A 7,256-nucleotide genomic window follows, 5' to 3' on the forward strand; every position below is an offset into this window, starting at 1 on the left:
CACTTTTTATTATACTGTTTTAGAGCGGTGTTGATTCAACTGTATGATAATGTTGGAGGGTGTGGTGTTGTTGAGCTGTATTACATTATAGAGATGTTTAATATTTAGCCTACCCTCACTCATATGAATGGGGTGGACAAAATAATAGAAACCTGTACACATAATGCAATACAATTCAACAGCGCCACAAACTGGTGCGCTCAAAATCACCATAAAGTTGAATCAACGCCCCTCTAAAACAACTTCAGTAAAAACTGATGTTAAGCTTCATGAAAGTAGATTTTATAGTAGGGCTGTATTAGTTTTAGCTAGGTGTACCTAATAAATGGCCAACTGAGTGTGTGTTGTCAGAGTTACTGGTCGCTGTAATTGTTCCACCTGTCCATACTGGCCCTGAAGCAAACCCTGATTTAGGTCAAAATCTCAAACCTTTAGTGCAAAACATGTCAAAGTTCAGCCAAACCTAAAAAGAGGCATCAGCAGAGTTAATCAAATCAAGAGGGTATCTTACAGACTGCTGAAGCTACACAAAACCTTCAGCTGAACCCAATTATGTATATATAATACACAGCTGGATGTAACAAGGATTGTGAATTTAACCACCATCTCTTTTGGAGTTGCATTAAGAAGTGATCCCTTGATGGCCAGTATGGACAGAGGGAATGAATACAGTGACCAAATACTTTCAATTTACTTATGGAAATTAACTAATTTGTGAACCTATCTTTTCTTTTTTAAATATATAATTCAGTACTTTTGTTTAGTATTTTTATTTTAGTCTAAACCTCTTAACTCAATATTAATTAATCAATTCACTTGTAATTTCACTTATCAAAGATCTTGTACAATATTAATAATGTAATTGGTCACAAATGACAAATAAAGTCAGTTATGAGAGAAAGTTACAGTTTATTACTTATCTAAAAAGTGAACAAATCATGTTGAAAACCGCTTGGTAAGCTTAGCTCAAAATATATCCCACTTTACCTGACCATACATGACGTATTCTGCTCTGACTAAATCACTGACTCAAACCTTTACATTTAGAAACATTGATGTAAAATTATGCAAAATGTTGCAACACTCAAAAGCAAAACTATTTTATCCCTATTAAGAGACAAACAATATATGGTAAGAAATGTAAAGCTATATCAGTATATAAAAATCTCTCAATTCAAATACCCATTCCACACATGGCACATGTACTGGGAAATAAAGCTCTGATTCCAGCTTCTCAACAAACATCACAAAAAGGCAGATTTGATGACTGACTGTATTGACAAGAGCATTTGAAAACATTTTCCCCTGTTGTTTTGTACAAGTCCTTAGAAACTGAAATGGTTTTTGATGTCTTTTATCTGCTTCATCATGTCACCGATTTGCTGTCCCTGTTCTCTAAGGACATCCTGAACAACTTTCTTCTGGTGGGCGTTGAGTGAGACTGTTGTCCTGGCTGCAGGCACATCCTTGTCCACTTGTGTCTTCTGGTAGTCCATCTTCATGTTCACCTGTTTGATGCAGTTGTCCAGGTGTTTCAGTTGATCGTTGATGGTCTGCAGCTCCTTCTTCATATCCTTTTCACTGTTTGACAGTATCGGCAGTTGGCTTTGCAAACTGCCCAGCACTTTTTTAACCCTGTTCATAATGGTTTCCTGGCGATACTTTGCATCTTCGTACTTATCGGCCAACCTCTCTGCTGCCTCTCTCAGACTCTTCCTCTCCTCCCTGCACAGAGTCAGCTCTTCCAGCTGCTTGTTCTTCTGGCCTGTCAGGAGCTTTACCCTTCTCTGCATCTCTTCACGGGCCATGTCCTGCTTGAGAATGTACTCCTCACGGAAGACCTGTGTGGCTCTGCTGAGGAGTTGCAGACACTCTGGAGGGGGTGGTGATGTGTCCTTGTCCCCAGCCTTAAGTACAAGAGGATTGGTGGAGCTACGTGCCAGGATGTTGCGGATGTGCTGCTCAAAGGAGTCATTGGCCAACCCACGTAGAGGGGAGCTAGCAGAGCCTGGACCTGGATGGGAGCAGAGCAGGGGTGGTGAGGGAGGGCGAATAGAGCTCAGCAGGGGCAACAGGATGCACTCGTAGGTTGTGGTGATGCAGATCATGGTGGCACCCAAGGAAAGATCGGACACAATCAAAAAGCCACGAACCGGAGCTGACTGACTGGTTAGGAGTGGTCTGGTACAAAGAATGTGCTCTACAATACAGCGCTTCTCAGCAGCCAGCTCCTGGAGACTGTCCTTATCCTCCTCATTTGACTGGAGGAACTTCTGCAGTTTGTTGACCCAGATTAACCCCACACTGTGCACTCCTGCTTCGTGGGTGCAATGATACCTGTGCTGGCACAGGGGATCTCTGTGCAGTCTGATTGGGCAGGTGAAATCAAACTCTTGAGGCTCCTCGTCCTCTCCTGTGGCTACTTTGAGGGTGAGCTCTAGCTCAACACACTCAAAAACATACAGAGCTGGCACTGACTCTGTGCCTCGGATCCATTTTTCTACTGTCCCCGTCTCCTCCTCTTCTTCAGACTCCAGCACCACACAGTGATACAGTGTGCCTGTTTCTGTGGCAATGACCAGGATACTGGGCACACATGGCAGGCAGAGAATGGCACAAGCATCATAACCATAGTTGTCCTCTGCTGCAGGATACATGGGGAGGGGTCCAACTGGTTTACTTAGACTCACACCATTTGCCTGGCTCGTGTAGCTCACATAGGTCTCCCCATTTTCGTAGAGGATGTACAGAGGATAGACCAGCTGATCTTTGGAGCACTGTGCTGCCAGCTGCCGAGGGGGGGACGAAACCGGCCCGAAGTCAAACGCCACTGCTATCTCGCCTAGAGATGCTGCATAGGAGCAGACTGGAGGATGGACACTGCTGTCATCTTCCGACTGCGACACAGGCAGGATTTTGGCCGGGGTTTGGGATGACTTTAAGCCGTAAAACCTGATGGTGTTGTCAGATGTGAGTAGCACCAGGTGGGGCTCATCGGTCTCGCTGGGGTACCAAGCCGCGTGCCGCAGATTCACCGACGGTGAGCTGGTGAAGAAACGCTCCGCAACCGGGATGGTCCTGCAGTTGATTTCGCTCCGTCCACCCTCGAATTCGGACCTCTTGCCCCACCGCTGAGGAAGCTCCAGCACAGAGACACCCCGCTGCCCCACAAGCGCGACGTGGTGTTGCGTTGGACTTAGCAAGACCTGGCAAACCTCGAAGAGAGGAGGGTTGATGCACAGCAACGTTTGATAGTTCCCGCTGCTGCGACTCTCATCTGAGTTCAACTGTCTCAGGTTGGTCGTGTAAAACACGCGGTCTGCGTCGTCCCACAAGAAAAAGTCCCCGCCCAAACAAAAGGTGAGGTTTTTAGCAACCCCACTTTCATTTGTGTTGTGTTCGGAATCCAACTTCTCTCGTATCTTTTTGAAGATGGTATGGTTTGGTAAGTCATTCAGCCACCGCTCCGCGCCGAATGCCGCCATCTTGATCCGCCGTCTGTTGCAGAGGGAAAACGATCCATGGCAACACGAGTTATTCACGACAGTCGTTTAACGTATTACGGTGGCCGGTGTCGTACATTTTGCAGAATCACCATGGCGTTGAAAGAGACCGCTGGGTTGTACGAGACGCTCAAAGCGGAGTGGAACAAGAAAAACCCAAACTTGAGTAGATGTGGAGAACTTCTGACCAAGCTCAAGGTAGAGTCTCTCGTCGATTTGCCCGCTTTTGGTTTTACTAGTCGAAGCAGGAACACTGTTTACTTAAGAAGTGTCAGCGCTGTTAGCAAATGTAGCTAAGCGGGCTAAGCTAACTAGGCTAACATTGGATGTAGAGTTTTGTTTGTTAAACTTTAGACACCTGCAGTCTTATTGTTTTGATTATAATAACGTTGAGCTATTAGCGTTTGGGTGACACGACAATTGTTCGAGGATTCCTGTTAACGATAGTCAAGAAACTAATCATTATTGTCAGTATTGCTAACACATCGTACCTTTCGCTAATTCATTGTCCAGCTAATGACAACCTGGAACTGACATCAAAATAAACATTTGACGGAGGTTAGTTGAGTAGTTATTCTGCAGCTTTGTTTTTCTAATGGTAAAGGAGAGTCGGCATTTATTTATTGATTATTAGGTTGTAGCTCTTGTGATTTTATTATTTTGTTTTGATGATATTAAAATTTTTCCGTAACCGTCACAGGAAGAGCTGGCATTACGTTTGATTCTGTTATGAAGGATTAATACGATCATCTTATATTATGATGAAGAATTAGGTGGACACAAGCGACGCATTAAGTTTGAAATTTTGTAGAAATTGACGCAAAACATTTCTTTACAGGTTTCATTACTGGAGCTGAACTTTTTACCTACCACTGGGTCTGCGCTCACCAAGCAGCAGCTCATTTTAGCTCGTAAGTACAGGTGTCAAATCAAGACGGGCAACATTCATATTAATCGTATTAGGCAAAGTCGCAGGACAGAAGATATCATTAGCTAAGAAAGATGTGTGTCTGTGTTTCAGGCGATGTCCTTGAAATTGGAGCCTTGTGGAGTATCCTCAAGAAGGACATCCCATCATTTGAGAGATACATGGCCCAGCTAAAATGTTACTACTTTGATTACAAGTAATGTCACCTTTTTATTTTTCACGTGTAGTGGGATTTTGTGATATGGTATTCACAGGCTTTTTCTTACATTGCTTTCTCTTTACCTTTGTCATTAAGGGATGAACTGCCTGAAGCCGCCTACATGCATCAGTTGCTTGGACTGAACCTGCTCTTCCTGCTCTCACAGAACCGTGTGTCTGAGTTTCACACAGAACTTGAGAGACTGAGTGCACGAGATATTCAGACCAACGTATACATCAGACACCCAGTGTCCTTAGAACAGGTGTTGCAGTTTATCCCTTGACAAAGCACAAATTTATGTTTGATATTGCATTGTTTTTCTACAGTGACCAGGTATCATGGGTAAAATTTTGATATTTTTATGCCCACTTAGTAATTTGTATCCTTAAATTGCCTAATTTTTCCCTCAAATTAATAATTTGGCATCTCAAATTACAGAAGTAATGCCATAAATCAACATTGTTACATTCTTGCCGCAACAGGAACTGATTCCAGGTGGTCCTGGCTAGTACAGGCAAGTAAGGAGGAGCATCCAGTAGGTTAGTGGCAGTCTAGCAGCTTTAGTGTAGTGGGTACACTACAATTAATGAATTAATTCCATCAGATTATCACAGTCACTGCATTTGCCCTTTATCTCCTCAACATGGTATTTCTTATACACTATTTATATTACAATTAACTTTTCAATACTCCATGTCTATTTTTGACTGGGCAGATTTTATCAGACATGCCTCTGTGTAACGCATTGCAAAATATATGCTGAAATGCTTAAAGTCCAGTCATAGACAATCTACATGGGTCATGCAATATTTAATACACAATTTTGGCCTGAAATAAATGGATGTGCTCTCTGTGATATATTGTTTTCACAAACAATAAATTCAGAGGTACAAATTACTAATTAATTGGCACAAATTATCAAAAATATTCCCTTAGATACATGCTTGGGTCTACAAAATTCTCCATTTACATAATATTAGCACTACGTCAATAAAACTTGCATGTAAATTCCACCTTAATGTTTTATCCTCTCCTGGTCATTTCAGTACTTGATGGAGGGAAGCTACAACAAGGTATTTCTGGCCAAAGGCAACATCCCTGCTGAGAGCTACACATTTTTTATAGATATTCTGCTTGACACAATTCGGTAAGGATCAACTTATCATTTCTACACATGTTTAATTGATGCAGTCCCTTCCTCATGCTTAATAAGCAATGCAGCTGTCTATTTTCCCTTTGAAAATATTCCTGGTTTGTTAATCGTACTTTTTGTTTTAGGTCCCAATGCATCTTTTAGTTTTAAAGTTTTGCTTATGTAATACCATGGTCATGGAAAATACTGGCGTGTGATTGGTTGGCAAAAGTTAATTAAAACCATGTATTAAGACACTTTCACCATAGATATAGTCTGCAGTTTAAACACCATTCTAAATTAGTGAGAAGGTATGTTAAACTGCAGTTAACAACAGCAATAACACTGATGGTTTGTGCTATCTTGCTAGTGAACTCAACACATTGATCAAAAGACATGAAAATGGCTGATCATTTAAACATATCCACCCTCTTTCCTGGTAAGGTGTCATGATATAGAAAATGATGGACTCTGCAAAGGAAACAACTGTATCTCAGTTATTTTCATTTATCAGGAAGGAAACCTCAATGTTAATAGTTTTTTCATGATGTTTAATCTTCTAATCTTCTTTTAAAGATAACTGCAGCTAAATCTGTGACCTTTTCAATTGCAGTGATGAGATCGCAGGTTGCATAGAGAAAGCGTATGAGCAGATCCAGTTCAGTGAAGCCACTCGTGTGCTTTTCTTCAGTTCCCCCAAAAAGATGACAGAGTATGCCAAGAAGGTATGTATACTTTCATATGGGAATTAGACTTAAATTATAAGTCATGTAGTATGCAGAGATAATGAGATGAAAACAATGGGTTTCTGCATGGTTTTAATAGCAACAGCCTGTGAGGGTTGTACAACAAGGCCAAGCATAATATAAATGTAAATCTATTACTTGGTCAAATATGTAGTGTTTAAATATATGGAAACTTATATGACAATTTAAGTAAGGTGGAAAAAGCTAGACATTGACTGGAATTACAGATTAGTTAATATGTTTAACCTTCAGCTGTTCATTAACAAGTTGCTCCTGTGATTTAATTTGTAAAACTGAAACAAAGCTCCTTCCTCAATTGTTGCCTACAGAGAGTAAAATTGCCAAACAGCCAAAGGTGATTGTTCTTCTCATTTCAGAGGGGATGGAGTTTGAGCCAAGATGGCTATTACTCTTTCACCAGTCAGCAGCAGCGGACAGAAGAGGTGACCATCCCCTCTACAGAGCTGGCACAACAGGTCATCGAATATGCACGACAGCTGGAAATGATTGTGTAATCCGCCTCCAGGAATACACTCAACTATGTACAGACACACTCAGACACACACGACGCTGATCCAATGTACATCCACTCAGTTCAAATGCAGTTTCCCTGAGGATTATGACTTCATTTATTGCCAGAACTATTTTTCCTGTACTCTTACACCTATCTACAGGTCTTCTGTCTGGCAGTTTGCTGTCATTTTAAAAGATGGGGAACAAACCTAAAAGTATCACAGGTGACCAGTCT

General features: G+C 41.6%; 2 protein-coding genes across 2 annotated transcripts; one reads left to right on the forward strand and one right to left on the reverse strand.

The window, feature by feature from the left end:
* Positions 1–889: 889 nt before the first annotated feature.
* On the reverse strand, positions 890–3,498 carry nup88 (nucleoporin 88). Its single transcript, XM_023416042.2, has one exon. The coding sequence runs from the start codon at positions 3,483–3,485 to the stop codon at positions 1,326–1,328; it is 2,160 nt and encodes a 719-aa protein (XP_023271810.1). The 5' UTR covers positions 3,486–3,498; the 3' UTR covers positions 890–1,325.
* Positions 3,499–3,572: 74 nt separating this feature from the next.
* Positions 3,573–7,222, forward strand: psmd8 (proteasome 26S subunit, non-ATPase 8). Its single transcript, XM_023416054.2, has 7 exons — positions 3,573–3,701; positions 4,342–4,414; positions 4,525–4,627; positions 4,727–4,892; positions 5,677–5,777; positions 6,376–6,487; positions 6,886–7,222. The coding sequence occupies exons 1-7, from the start codon at positions 3,597–3,599 to the stop codon at positions 7,021–7,023; spliced, it is 798 nt and encodes a 265-aa protein (XP_023271822.2). The 5' UTR covers positions 3,573–3,596; the 3' UTR covers positions 7,024–7,222.
* Positions 7,223–7,256: the final 34 nt, after the last annotated feature.

This window comes from Seriola lalandi, unplaced genomic scaffold (assembly GCF_002814215.2).
Source record: "Seriola lalandi dorsalis isolate HSWRI2012SDOR001 ecotype SW California unplaced genomic scaffold, Sedor1 jcf7180002054560, whole genome shotgun sequence".
In the NCBI taxonomy this organism is placed as follows: domain Eukaryota; kingdom Metazoa; phylum Chordata; class Actinopteri; order Carangiformes; family Carangidae; genus Seriola; species Seriola lalandi.

Coding starts and splice junctions, on each gene's coding strand:
- psmd8 (XM_023416054.2), top strand. CDS start 3,597: ATGGCGTTGAAAGAGACCGCTGGGTTGTACGAGACGCTCAAAGCGGAG. Junction 3,702..4,341: donor AACTTCTGACCAAGCTCAAG/GTAGAGTCTCTC, acceptor ATTTCTTTACAG/GTTTCATTACTGGAGCTGAA. Junction 4,415..4,524: donor GCAGCAGCTCATTTTAGCTC/GTAAGTACAGGT, acceptor TCTGTGTTTCAG/GCGATGTCCTTGAAATTGGA.
- nup88 (XM_023416042.2), bottom strand. CDS start 3,485: ATGGCGGCATTCGGCGCGGAGCGGTGGCTGAATGACTTACCAAACCAT.